We start from the raw sequence: 13365 nt of genomic DNA, 5'->3' as shown, positions 1-13365 counted from the left end.
GCCAGCATCATCCCCTCCAGCAGAAGCCCAGCCTGGCCTCAGGGAATGCTGGGCACCTGCAGGACTCCTGTAGGTTTCCTTCTGGCTATAGCTGGTTGCTCAGTGGTGGGTGCTGGGCTGGGGTTGTCTCCCACATACTCCCACCCTGGTTCCTGGCCTCTGTTAAATGATAAATGGGCTAGGTTGAACCTGAGCTGTCCTGGCCCCAAGTGTGTCCCGCACAAGTGTCCCATACTTGGGGCTGGGGCATGGAGTACGGGGAGTGAGTGTGGCTGGCCTCTGAGTATAGCTTTGTTTTTGCAGAGCTGTAGGTGGGAGCTTCAGGTCCCCAACCTTGTGGGGGTGAGGCTGGGGCAGGGAGGCATCGGCATGGCGCCACTTGGGGCTCCTTGCTGCCACAGATCCTAGTGGACCTTGCGAACCCTGGTGGTCGGCCGGCCCTGGCCTATGAGAGCGTGGTGGCCCAGGAGGGCAGCCCCATCCTGCGTGACCTCGTCCTCAGTCCCAACCGTCAGTACCTCTACGCCATGACTGAGAAGCAGGTAGGTGCCACACTGGCTGAATATTGGGGAGCCTAGGGTCTGGGGGCCCTCCTGCCAGGGGGCCCGGTTGTGGAGCAGCTGGGAGCTGGGCCCCAGCACAAGTCTGGTGTGTACTCTGTACTTTGTGTCCACCGCAGATGGGTGGGCTCGGGTGGGCCCCCTGCTGTCAGCACTGCCTCAGTTTTCCCAGGCTGGGTTTGGAATACCCACTCTTCCCTGAATGGCTTCATCACCACAGAAACAAATATCTGAATGAGTAATTTCAGATATAGGTGTCATTGGAGGGCCTGGGGCATGCGCTAGGTCCCCGAGTCCTCTGGCCTGGATCGGGGTCCCATGCTCTATTCTCTGGCTCTGTCCAGGGGCCTAGGTCTGACCTGGCCTGCTTGGGGCCCTCCTCTGCGTTTCTGCCCAGCCTGCTGACCCATGGCAGCTGGGAGAATGGGCAGGCAGGGGGCAAGGCCGGGCACAGGTCTGGGTAAGATCAGGCCTCCCTTCCCTCTTGGCCAGCTCCTGCTTCTCCTCTGTCCCCTCCAGAGCACAGTTGGGTTCTGTGCTCCAAGGGACCTCAGGGCTGGGTCTCCCTGGGTGCTGGGAAACTGGATGGAGCAAGGGAGTTCTGGGTGATCTGGGGCAGACGGCCCCTCTGAGCATCATCTGTGCCTGCCTCGGTGCTGAGGATTGGGTCTGACAGGCCATCCATCTCACGGGAAGCTCAGCTGGGAAGGAGTCTAGGCAACAGGAGGTGAACTCTGGTTGGAGCTGGGATTCCTTGCTGATTGCTCACCTTGTAGCAACTCTCTTGCTCTCATGCCTGGCCTGTATGCCCTGACTTGGCCTGATAGAGTGGATAGGCCTTTGAGTAGACTGAGAATAAGCTAGGACCTTCTGGTGTGTGGAGAGAGTGGGGTGAAGTTGGGGAGGTGAGGGTGGCAGAGACCCCTGGGAGAGGACTGGAAGGGCCTGACGCCATACCCCTCAGGTGACACAGGTGCCCGTGGAGAGCTGTGTGCAGTACTCGTCATGTGAGCTGTGCTTGGGGTCTCGGGATCCCCACTGTGGCTGGTGTGTCCTGCACAGCATGTGAGTCTGGCCGGGTGGGCTGGGGCCCCGACACCCGGGCCTGGTGGCTGCTGAGTGGGAGGGCCAGGGTGGTCTTGCTGTGTGTTTAGGCAGCCACAGCTCCCCTCTGAGCCCAGCATGGCTGCCTACTGGCCACGTGGGATGTCTCGGGGCTGGCAGGTGGGGGTGTTGCCACCTGGTACAGGGTGGCCACTTGCATCTTTGGCCCACGCCTGCATGGTGGGCTGGCTGTCGGGGGCTCCCTGGGCCTCCTCACCCGCGCGGCCTCAGTGCCCTCTGCCTGCAGCTGCTCCCGGCAGGATGCCTGCGAGAGGGCAGACGAGCCTCAGCGCTTCGCTGCGGACCTGCTGCAGTGTGTGCAACTTACGGTGCAGCCACGCAATGTGTCTGTCACCATGTCCCAGGTCCCGGTGAGTATGGCTGCTGTTCTGAGTGGCAGGGGTGGGGGCAGGATGCAGCCACAGGCAACCCAGCTCACCATACCTCCTGCTGTGGGCCCAGCTCGTACTGCAGGCCTGGAACGTGCCTGACCTCTCAGCTGGTGTTAACTGCTCCTTTGAGGACTTCACGGAATCCGAGAGCATCCTGGAGGACGGCCGGATCCACTGCCGCTCACCCTCTGCCCGGGAGGTGGCACCCATCACACGGGGCCAGGGTGAGTGCCACCCTGCCCCCAGTATGGGCAGCAGCTGCTATCTAGAGAGGCTCGGGACAGGATTTAGTCACCGTGCTGTGCTTAGCGTCTCCCCAGTTCAGGTCTAGGGGCACAATGGGGACATGAGAGGGCGTCTCTCCGCCTGTTGGCCTGGGAGTTGGTGAAACCCTTCAGGCGTGAGCCATAGTGGGTGGATGTCCCGTGGTGACCTGGGTGGTGGCAGGGCAGTGTATGTAGGAGGAGGGGACTGCAGGGTGGAAATGCATATGCTCAGTGGTCAGCAGGCGTGGGAGGTGGAGCGGGGGATCGAGGGGCAGGTGTGTGAGCTCAGAAATCAGGGGACCTGCGACTTGAGGCTGCTGCAGTCCCTCGTGTGCTTTCCCTACAGGCCCTTCTCTGCGAGTGGGCAGCCTGGGGCATGGGGAGGGCCATGCGGTTTCTGACTCCTACCGCTGAGCAGGGGGCAAGGAGGGCAGGGCCCCAGGCTGATCTGAGGCCCACGCCCCCTGGGGCTGAGCAGGGGCCTGGTGATGGCGCTTGGAGTGCCCTGTGTGAATACCTCCCCCATCCGGGCTTGCCTGTGCCAGGCGGCCCCGGTGACTTGGCCCTGCTGCTCCTGCAGGAGACCAGCGTGTGGTGAAACTCTACCTGAAGTCCAAGGAGACCGGGAAGAAGTTCGCGTCTGTGGACTTTGTCTTCTACAACTGCAGTGTCCACCAGTCGTGAGTGTCCTGGACACCCCCGCCCACCTGGGCAGCTCTCTGTGTCCTCTGCCTGTGGTCCTGCTGTGGTAATTCTCTGCAGACCTGCCCTTGCACAGCCAGAAAGTTCAGCAGCCGGGGCTCTGAGGCCAGATGGTCAAGGAGGGAGGCAGCTGTGTCCAGGTTTGGGGGAAGAACCTTCTAGGCTAGGAGCAGCCCCTGCCAAGGCCCTGAGGTGGCACCACAAGGACCAGCAAGGTGGCTTGTGTAGTCACAGGTCTCCAAGCCTCAGTGCCCACGCTCTCCCCGCAGCTGCCTGTCCTGTGTCAATGGCTCCTTCCCTTGCCACTGGTGCAAATACCGCCACGTGTGCACACACAACGCTGCCGACTGCGCCTTCCTGGAGGGCCGTGTCAATGTGTCCGAGGTAAGGGCCAGTGAGGGTGGGGCTCAGGCTTTCTGAGGTGGGGCAGAGCTGGGCAGCGACAGCCCTTCCTGGGTGTCACCCAGGTCCTGGCCTGGAGAGTGCCCAGGGATGTCTGGGTTTTGGTGTGTGGTCAGTCTTGGGGACCCTGGATGCTGGCTGGAAGGTCTGTGGGGTTGGGGCAGCCTTCTGGGTTGTCTTGGTCTGAGGCGATGTTAGTGGTGTTTGTTGTTGGCCCCTGGGCGTCCTTGTGACCCTCAGAAAGGAGGAGAAGCCTTAGCCGAGACCTGCCCCTCTGCCAATGTGGGGGGACTGCAGACTGCAGTGATGCCCTGTGGCCATCAGACTCCTGAGTGCAGCTGGAGGGCACTTGTCCAGGCCCCTGAGCTGATGCGGATGGGGCTGGGCATGGCATATGGGCACCAGGCAAGGGACCAGGTTGCATGTGTGTAACCATGCATGTGAGGCCAGAGGATTCCTGGAGTCGCTTGAGTGCTGTGGTAATTGCTGGTGATTAGGTCAAAATGGTTACACAGCCAGGCAAGGCGCTGACTGTGTCTATAGCAGCAGCTTCTCCTCCTGGAACTCGAGGCGCTAAGTCAGGACAGGGCAGCCCTGTGGCCTGCTGGGTGCTGAGTGGTGGGTTGCTGTGCTGGGCTGTGGGGGTGCTTCCTGTGTCTGGCTGTCCCTTTCCTTGGCTGGGGATACCATGCCTCGTGGCTGGAGGGGGCATTCTGCCTGCCAGAGGGCACTTGGGGGCCACAGGTGGACTGGGCTTTCCTGGGGGGGGGTCGGGCAGAGCGGTGTGAGCAGATATGGAGCCCTTCTAGTCTGGGATTCTCCCTCCTCTGTGTGTTCTTTGTGACCCTCAGTAGGGGGAGAAGCCTCAGAGTCCTGTCCTCGGCCTCACAGAGCCCACCTCCCCACCCAGCTCTCCCTGCTGTGCTCTGTGGACCTGACTTTTCTGCTCCCTGGGGTGACACTGCATATCAGGGGACAGACAGCAGTGGAGGGTGGACTGGGAACAGGCAGAGATCATGGGTGATAGTAGGCGTGTGGGCCGGGTACATGGCGGGGACTTCTCTGGGGGCTTCTGCAAAAGATGGGCCAGGGTGTCCGGGGCTGGGCAGAGCCTGAGAGTTGGTTGGAGCTGGTCCTAGGGGCCTGGAAGGCTGGTGAGGGCCAAACATGAAGGCACGTTGGCAGGTGTGACCTGCAGAGGCAGCGGCTTTGGCGCTGTGTGTAGCATAGGAGGCAGCAGGGAGATCATGGGAACTGGAGGTGAAGCCCAGGGTGGGGCTGTGGGCAGCTTGGGGTGGTTTTGGAGGCCAAGGTGGTCTCGTCCTCACTAGTGCCTCTCTGACCCCTCCTATGTCCAAGCCATCAATTTCGGGGCAGTCTTGGCTTTGAATTATCTCCGCAGATAACTTACTCTTTTCTTTAACTGTAAATCCTGGGCTTTTATGTAGCTGTTTCTAAGGGATGTGATACCAGTCTTGAGAAACTTGGGGCATGACGGCCAGCAACATCTCTGTGGTCCCTCGCCCCAGGCCCCTTCTTCGGTCTCTGCGTTCCTTGGTTCTTCGGGTGCCCTCCCTATGTGGAAATGTGCTTCTGCCACGGCTCCATGGTTTCCCAGTCCAAGACCTATTTGTCTGACTTCCTGCTGAGACAGTTGAGGTCTGGCTTCCCTGGGCTGCCTCCTCCCTGCCCCTGTCACCCCACACTGAGAGGAGTCTCTGAGGCCCTTTCCTTCCCTCACTCAGGTTAAGGTGGGAGTGACCAGCGTGTGGCCAGTGGCTGGGGGTGTGGAAGAGGCAGCTGGTGTGGCCTTGTGGAGCCCCCTGAAGCCGAGTTCACACTGCACTAAGAAGTCAGGCCTCTCCTCTTAGGAAGGCCAGTTATAGTGGCTGCAGAAAGGGTTTCTATGTGACAGTTGTGTGCTCCCAGGCAGTTCCCAGGCCTGAGCACAGGCACCACCCCTTGAGTGAGGGAGGCCAGGTTCCCGTGAGGAAGGACCCTGGCGCCCTGCCAGTGGTGTGTAGCGTTTATCTTTCCTTCGGCCTTCCTCAAAGGGGGATGCTGGCCCCCTACCAGGGTGATTGGCAAAAGACATCGTCAACTCTTTCTGGGGCCACTGGACACTGGCTCCGAACTGCCATCGGTTCTAGGAGACCCAGACATTACTGTGGCCCTCCAGTCGGAGTAGGGGGTGGTGGAGTCAGGCAACAATGAGTTTTAGCCCAGGCCCGACTCAGTGGGCCCTGAGTGAGCCCAACTCTGGTGGCTTCCTGAGTTCTAGAATGCATGATTGGAAGAGACACTCTGCAGGGTGAGGAGGAGGAGATGAGACGGAGGACAGAAGTGAGGCGGGAGCAGCCCCCCAGGAGGGCCAGGTATAACCCGGGAAGGCAGTCAGCTTGACGGCTGTGGGAGGGAAGGCAAGCTGGCAGGGAGACTGGCCAGTTGTGGGCCAGGCAGGTGAGAGCTGGCCACGTCTTCCCTTGTTCCCTGCCATGCCCACACCCCCACACTGTGGTGCTGGGGAGAGCAGTGCTGGGCCCTGGCTGGGACCTCATGCTGGGTGAGCCATCTCTGTGTCTCCTGCCACTGGCCAAGAGATTTCCTGGGCTGTGGACATGGAGAAGGCCTGGGCCTTGCCACAGTCACCCTCTGGCTTCCTGGGCGTCTTCTGGTTACAGTGGGTGGTAGGGGCAGCTCAGCTGATCTCAGCCTGCTCCAGGAGCTGGAGACAGCCCGGGCTTAGATCTGAAAGGAACCTCAGAGCCATGAACTGGCCACGTTTTCACAGCTGGGGCCCAGAGATGCCAAGGCCCTGTCATGGTGAGACTCCAGCCTAAGCTTTAACAAGCAGAGTCACAGGAACCCCTCAGATGGCCATGAAGTGTTGGCACAGGTATGGCAACTTGTGTGTCAGTGCCTTCCTGCTGGGAGATGGCCTGAAAGCATTGCTGCAAATGCAGCCTCTGAGTTGGGACCAGTGGCCCTAGCTGCAAGTTGCACCACCTTCCTCTTCCCATCGGACACAGGAGCATCCCTGCAGACCCAGCAGTTAGTGGTCAACTTGCCTGGCTGGGCCTTGCTAACTCTGCTCCCCTAGAGTCCCAGAAGGGCCAGGCTAGAGTCCAGGCCTCCTCCTGGGGCCCTGAGAATCTCTGCAGAGCTGGTCCCGGGCCCACACCCACCTTGGGGATCTGTTGCAGCCTTGGGGATTACAACCTGTTTTCAGCATCCCTATTTAAAGCTGGTCTCTGCAGCATTCCCGAGGGCCCATCTCCTCCCAAGGCTGGCAGCAGCTGTGCTGCAAGGAAGCCAGGCCATTGCATCAGTTATTGTTGCCGAAACCCTGGTCCCAAGAGATTCGGGCTGTTTTTCTGCTGTGCTCTGGCTATTTTTACATACCCCTCTGTGCCCCCAGCAGAGAATTTGCAGCCTTTGCGCCCACTCTGGCTGCTTCTGCCACAAGGGCCTTCTCAGCTGCAGGCCAGATAGGTCTCCTCTGGTCTCCAGAGTGGTGGGGCCCCAAAACGCAGGGCAGGGTGTTCTGGGGACAGAGGTGAGAGGGCTTGCCTCGTCAGCTGTCATTGCAGTCCTCAGTTTGCCAGCACGTAAAATGGGCACAGTGGTGCTTGACCAGAAGGAGCACAGACTCCGTGAGGACTGAGGTCCAGCGTGCAGTAGGGCACACCCTACTCACTGGCCCCCACTCCCGGGCTCAGCTGAGGCCTTGTTGCCCCCAGGACTGCCCGCAGATCCTGCCCTCCACCCAGATCTACGTGCCGGTGGGTGTGGTGAAGCCTATCACCCTGGCGGCTCGGAACCTGCCACAGCCTCAGTCAGGCCAGCGTGGGTACGAATGCCTCTTCCACATCCCGGGCAGCCCAGCCCGTGTCACCGCCCTGCGCTTCAACAGCTCCAGCCTGCAGTGCCAGAACTCCTCGGTGAGGCAGGGCGGGCAGGATCTGCACTCTGCTGTGCAGAACCAGTGAGGCGGGGTGGGGGTGGGCCCTGCACTCTGCAGGGGGCCAGCCTCCCTCAGTTCCAGGACGTGGTGTCCACCCATTCACAAGGGGCAGAGTGTACTTCCTGGGTCAGAAGGCACCCCTGGCTCCTCTAGGCCATGTTGGGCCCTTCAGGTGTACCTGGGCCGTGCAGGCGAGTGGGCTGCAGTGGAGCTGTGCCATCCTGGTGGCCGCTGGGAGTCCCCGGACATGTGACAGGAGCACCTGGGGTGTGGGAGTAGATAACTGTAGCAAGACCTGGTGGGACATGTAGACTGCAGCCTTTTTTTTTTTGAGTTGGGGTCTCACTCTGTCACCCAGGCTGGAGGGCAGTGGCACGCTCATGGCCACCCCAGTGTTGGCCCGCTGGGATCCGGCAACCCTTCTGCCTCAGCCTTCTAAGTAGCCAGAACTACAGGCATGCACTGTGACGCCTGGCTAATGTTTTATTTATTGTAGAGACGAGGTCTTACCAAGTTGCCCAGGCTGGTCTCAAACCTATGGGCTCAGGCAGTCCACTTGCCTCGGCCTCTCAGAGTGCTGGGATGACAGGCTGAGCCACTGAGCCTGGCCCAGACTGTAGCTTTTGTGCGTCTCCAGTCATGAGCATGAGCACGAAGAGCCCTGTGCCTGGCAGCCTCCATCCTCTGGCTCCAGGAGGGCAGAGATCAGGGAACCGGAGCCTGTGTGTGCACATTAGCAGCTGGGTGTTGCCTATGCGCTGAGAAAAGCACATCTGGAGCTCAAGGCAGATACAGTGACGGTTTAAAAGCTCTGTGTCAGGTTCACCTAGTTTAGTGATGGGTGCTCTCTACAGAGCCAGATCCCTCCCTAATTGAGTATTGCCTGGTCTGCAGTCGGAGGCCTGGGCTCAAGTCCCACACTACTGGAAGGCCTCAGTTTCCCCATCTGTTTAGGAAGGGTGTGGTCTAACAGTGGGTTCCCTCGAGTTGGTTTGGGCCCTGACTGGAGGGGCTGGGGGCTCTGGGTTATTACATCAGCTCCTGGCTTAGCTCCCACCCTCTGGAAGTCTTGGCCTTGATGGGGTCAGAGGTCTGGCTCCTGTAGCCCTTTAGCTGATCCCTGGTCCATCCTTAGCAAGCTGGGGTGCAGCCCAAGGATCCCAGCAGGCTTCCTGGGGCAGAGTGGGCAGCAGGTCCGATTGGCCATGAGGGTCATGCTACCATGGCTGTCTCTAGAACAGCTCTGCCCTCCTCCCTCTCCAGACATTTCCATTCTCTGTTGCTGACTCCCCGCCTGCCCTTCCCCTCCCCTTCTCTGGCTCCCTCAGGCCTCCTCCCCACCTCTTCCTCTCTACCTGTCTTAAAGACCTCTGTCTCTGCCCTCTCCCTTGTTTCTCCCTGCCCCAAGTTTCTGTCCTGCTTTTCCTGCCCTCCCTTCTCACTAGGCCCACATTAATCTTTCCTTCAACTGTGTTTAAAGAGAAGAGGCAGTATCGGGGAATTTGATAGGATCCAATTAAATTCCGGCAGATAAAATAGTGATGAATTGCTGGGCCGCCCCTTGGAGACACTGGGCTCCCTGCTGTGCCCCAAGCTTAGACCGGAGTTGAGGTCATCAACTGCAGATAGTGGGACGCAGCTGGAGCCCATGCTTGGGCTCCCAGGGAGGGGGCCGTTCCCCTGAGCCCAGCCCAGCCTGGAAGGGACTGGGGGGCAGAGCTACACATGACAGAGATTCTGCATGCCTGTGCCCAGGGCTGGGAGGACACACACATCTCATACCTCAGGGCAGGCCTGGCTCATGCAGCAGATGAACATACTGAAGTTCAGAGCATTGCTGATGCATGTCCAAGGGGCCCATTGCAAGTTGGGGTTTCCCAGAAGGGCTGACTGCAGGGAGTAGTAGGATGAGGGCTCCCTGTGGCTGGAGGTGGTCTCCGAGCAGATCCCATGGAGCCTGACTTCAGGAAGCAGGGAGGCCACCCTGGAGGGGGTGCTTTGTATGGTTGCTGGGATGGAAGCTTAGCTAGAGGTGGGAGGCCATGGAACCAGGAAGGAAGCCCTGTGTTAGGTGTGTGTGAATAGGAGCCAGGGATGGCTGCAGATGGTTGCCCTCAGCAGGCAGCGGGCAGATGGCTGTTCGGGGTGTCAGGCTCCAAATTGGAAATGTGCATCTCTCCCGGGAGCCTGGGTGCTGGGCCCCACTGAGTCCACTCTCAGTTGCCAGCCCCAGAGGTGCCAGGGGCACACAAGCCTCACCCGGAAGCCTGGCACTCCACTGGGGCCCGTGAGGTGGTGACCTGAAATCCTGGAGCCTGACCGCCATGCCCACTGCTCACAGTACTCCTATGAGGGGAATGACATCAGCGACCTGCCCGTGAACCTGTCGGTGGTATGGAATGGCAACTTTGTCATCGACAACCCCCAGAACATTCAGGGTGAGCAGAGTGGCCGGCCGGGGTGGGGCAGTGGGCGGGGCCAAGCTGACGAGGACCCCCCCATACAGCCCACCTCTACAAGTGCCCAGCTCTGCGGGAGAGCTGTGGCCTCTGCCTTAAGGCCGACCCGCGCTTCGAATGTGGCTGGTGCGTAGCTGAGCGGCGCTGCTCCCTTCGCCACCACTGCCCGGCTGACTCACCCTCGTCCTGGATGCACTCCCGCCATGGCAGCAGCCGCTGCACAGACCCCAAGATCCTCAAGGTAGGCCTGCCTGTGGCTGTGCTAGACCCGCCCGCCCAGTCCCACCCCCGGTTAGCACTGCCCCCATACGCCACGCTGCCTCACCTGGCCTGATGGCCCACTCTGGGCTGGGTGCCGTCGGGAGCCGGCGCCCCAGCCTCTGCCTCCCCGCAGCTGTTCCCCGAGACAGGCCCGAGGCAGGGAGGGACACGGCTCACCATCACAGGCGAGAACCTGGGCCTGCGGTTCGAGGATGTTCGTCTGGGCGTGCGTGTGGGAAAGGTGCTGTGCAGCCCTGTGGAGAGCGAGTACATCAGCGCTGAGCAGTGAGTGCAGCCTGGGCGCGGGTACCAAGAGCCCCCTACACCTGGGGGTGGGGGGGTCCCTGCGGCGCTCAGGGTTGAGGCCTGCCTGGTACCTGCAGGATCGTCTGTGAGATTGGGGATGCCAGCACGGTGCGGGCCCACGACGCTCTGGTGGAAGTGTGTGTGCGGGACTGCTCGCCCTACTACCGGGCACTGTCGCCCAAGCGCTTCACCTTTGTGGTGAGTCCCGCCCCACCCCTCTCCTTCTACTCCTGTTGCTCCAAGAGGTGGGGTCCTGCTGAGGTCTTATCTGGCCGGGGGGCTGGCCCAGGTCCACAGGCTGCCTCCTTGGCCTTCCAGGGGCCTTCCCCAGCCACTCTCCATTCCTTCTCTCCCGCAACCTGGGTGCTGTCTCCTTCCTTACTGGGCCTCACTCAGTTCCAGGGCTCCCTCGCCCACCCTGGTCCGCATCTGAGGACCCCCAGAGCACTGGGTCTTGAGTCCCGCTCTGGGGCACGTGGGCACGTGGACTCCTGGTCTGGGGGCTCAACTGGCATTGCAAACAGACAGAGAGGATCCTGTCCCCACGTGGCCCGAGCAACTTCCCTGGGAGCTCCAACAAGTCTCTTTCTCCTGCAGACGCCAACCTTCTACCGCGTGAGCCCCTCCCGTGGCCCTCTGTCAGGGGGCACCTGGATTGGTATTGAGGGGAGCCACCTGAATGCAGGCAGTGACGTGGCCGTGTCTGTCGGCGGTCGGCCCTGCTCCTTCTCCTGGTACGGGATGCAGGTGGGAGTGGGGGGCCAGGCTGTACCTCTTCCTGGTTCAGATGGCTGCATGCCCCCTCCTGTTACCTGGGCAACAGGGGTATGGAGAGCCTGGTGGGGTGATCACTATGGAAACCCAGAGGCAGAGAAGGTTGCCATGGAGACAGGGGCTACCTCCAGAGTGGGTGGAGAAGGGAGGGAGAGAAGGACCGTGGTGGGCAGGGCTTGCCTCCCAGGGGCAGGCACAACCTGGCTTCCTCCACCCTGGTCTTTTCCCGGCGAGGGGAGAATCCCAGGGGTATAAAGTATTTAAGAAAAATTTTAAGAGAGAAAACAGAAATTTTAACAAAAGCCCTCAGGCTTGAAGTGGATAATTTTAGATTAGGGATGATAATGGAACATCCTTTTAAATATTTTCCTGTGGTAATTAACCGTTATCAGACTAATCACTGATGTCTACAGCCAAGCAGGCCGCTGGCCATGGGCCTTCTGGCTGTGGAGAAGGATCTGAGGGTCGGGACCCAGGTGTAGGCGGCGCCTGGCCAGCTGCCCAGCGGGGCGACCCGGTGCCCCTGCCCCAGGCCAGCCTGTTTTGTCCCCTCACTACACAGGGATGTGAGGACTAAGCCCACTTTTCAGATTGGAACAGGTGTAGAGAGGGTTGGCATTTGCCTTGCTCAGGGCAGTGGGCATTGGTGCTGAGGGACTCCAGAGCCACAGCTGAAAGGAGGCGCAAGGATGGGGGAAGGCCATGGCTGGGTCTCACTAGCCCTGCCTAGCAGTGAACAAATGGGCCTGCCTGCGGTGTGAGTCCCCTCCCAGCAGAAGCCCAGTGGGTGTGGAGCCCTGACCAGGGTCGGCTGGAGAGAGTGCAGGAGGCAGGGCCCACCCCCTCAGCACTGAAGGCCAATGAGGAACACAGGCCTGGGGGACGGAGATCCAAGGAAAGGGGCACCAACACGTGTGGGCCCTGGGAGGGTAGTTTGGTGGTGACAATGGTGGCAGCAGGTCCTGTGACCGGCCAGGGAGGCCCAGGGTCTCTAGTGCCTTGCCCACCACCTGTAGTGTATTTGTGAGGAGGCCTGGTGTTTGGCTGGCCATGGGGCCTTCCAGCGTGTGTCCTGGATGCCACCTTACTGTCCACCTGGGCCCTCCAGGAGGAACTCCCGGGAGATCCGGTGCCTGACCCCCCCTGGGCAGAGTCCTGGCAGTGCTCCCATCATCATCAACATCAACCGCGCCCAGCTTAGCAACCCTGAGGTCAAGTACAACTACACCGAGGACCCCACCATCCTGAGGATCGACCCTGAGTGGAGCATCAACAGGTGGGAGTGATGCCCAAGGCCCAACGTCTCCCTTGTCCCTGGCCACCGAGGCTCGTGCTGAGCCTGGGAGGGGACACAGCAGGCAGAACTGAGAGCGCTCACTGTTCACGCCTTTGGGGGAGGCAGGCTCTGCCTGACTGAGCTTCGGCCCCAGCATTGTCTGATCATTCCCCACCCCCTTCATCTTCTAGTGGTGGGACCCTTCTAACGGTCACAGGCACCAACCTGGCCACGGTCCGCGAACCCCGAATCCGGGCCAAGTACGGAGGCATTGAGAGGGAGAATGTGAGTCCTCGTCCCGGTAGCCCAGCTGGCCCATCCTGGCCTTCCCCTGGACTGGGGCTCCCATTACCAGCACCCCTACCCCTCAGCTTGTGCCAGCCTCAGCCAGGCCTGAAGCCCTCAATGGAAGGCAACTATCTTGGCTGGCAGGAGGGCCTGGCCCTGGGCTGCTGGTGGCAGACGCATCTCCTCCCAGCCCTGTCCTCAGCCTGCAGGGGGTGGGCACCCAGGACCTGCTCTGCTGGTGCCTGGTGCTGTCTGTGCGGGGCACGGGTGGCTCTCAGGCTGGGGGCTCTGTCATGGGGTGCTGCCCTGTGCTGCATGAGGGCCAATCCAGCGTTCTGGCACCTGTGTCCCCAGAGCTGTCTGGTGTACAATGACACCGTCATGGTGTGCCGCGCCCCATCCGTGGCCAACCCTGTGCGCAGCCCTCCAGAGCTAGGGGAGCGGCCAGATGAGCTGGGCTTCGTCATGGACAACGTGCGTTCCCTGCTGGTGCTGAATTCTTCCTCCTTCCTCTACTACCCTGACCCTGTGTTGGAGCCACTCAGCCCCACAGGCCTTCTGGAGCTGAAGCCCAGCTCGCCCCTCATTCTCAAGGTGGGCCCCCATCGCCC

General features: G+C 60.9%; 1 protein-coding gene across 1 annotated transcript in view; it reads left to right on the top strand.

The window, feature by feature from the left end:
- Positions 1-13365, top strand: part of PLXNA1 (plexin A1) — a 49115-nt gene that overhangs the window by 15177 nt on the left and 20573 nt on the right. Inside the window, exons 3-17 of the mRNA XM_008064473.2 lie at positions 402-542; positions 1525-1625; positions 1912-2035; positions 2127-2280; positions 2903-3002; positions 3294-3408; positions 7167-7367; positions 9732-9828; positions 9897-10090; positions 10244-10395; positions 10494-10614; positions 11014-11150; positions 12299-12466; positions 12658-12751; positions 13109-13348. Of these exons, the coding sequence (XP_008062664.1) occupies positions 402-542; positions 1525-1625; positions 1912-2035; positions 2127-2280; positions 2903-3002; positions 3294-3408; positions 7167-7367; positions 9732-9828; positions 9897-10090; positions 10244-10395; positions 10494-10614; positions 11014-11150; positions 12299-12466; positions 12658-12751; positions 13109-13348 (2139 nt within the window). The remainder of the gene's footprint in view (positions 1-401; positions 543-1524; positions 1626-1911; positions 2036-2126; positions 2281-2902; positions 3003-3293; positions 3409-7166; positions 7368-9731; positions 9829-9896; positions 10091-10243; positions 10396-10493; positions 10615-11013; positions 11151-12298; positions 12467-12657; positions 12752-13108; positions 13349-13365) is intronic.

Source organism: Carlito syrichta, unplaced genomic scaffold (assembly GCF_000164805.1).
Source record: "Carlito syrichta isolate Samal-C Ts95f unplaced genomic scaffold, Tarsius_syrichta-2.0.1 Scaffold307349, whole genome shotgun sequence".
Taxonomy (NCBI): Eukaryota; Metazoa; Chordata; class Mammalia; order Primates; family Tarsiidae; genus Carlito; species Carlito syrichta.
Note: the sequence above shows the minus strand (reverse complement) of the source record. Positions and strands in the feature narration are given on the sequence as shown.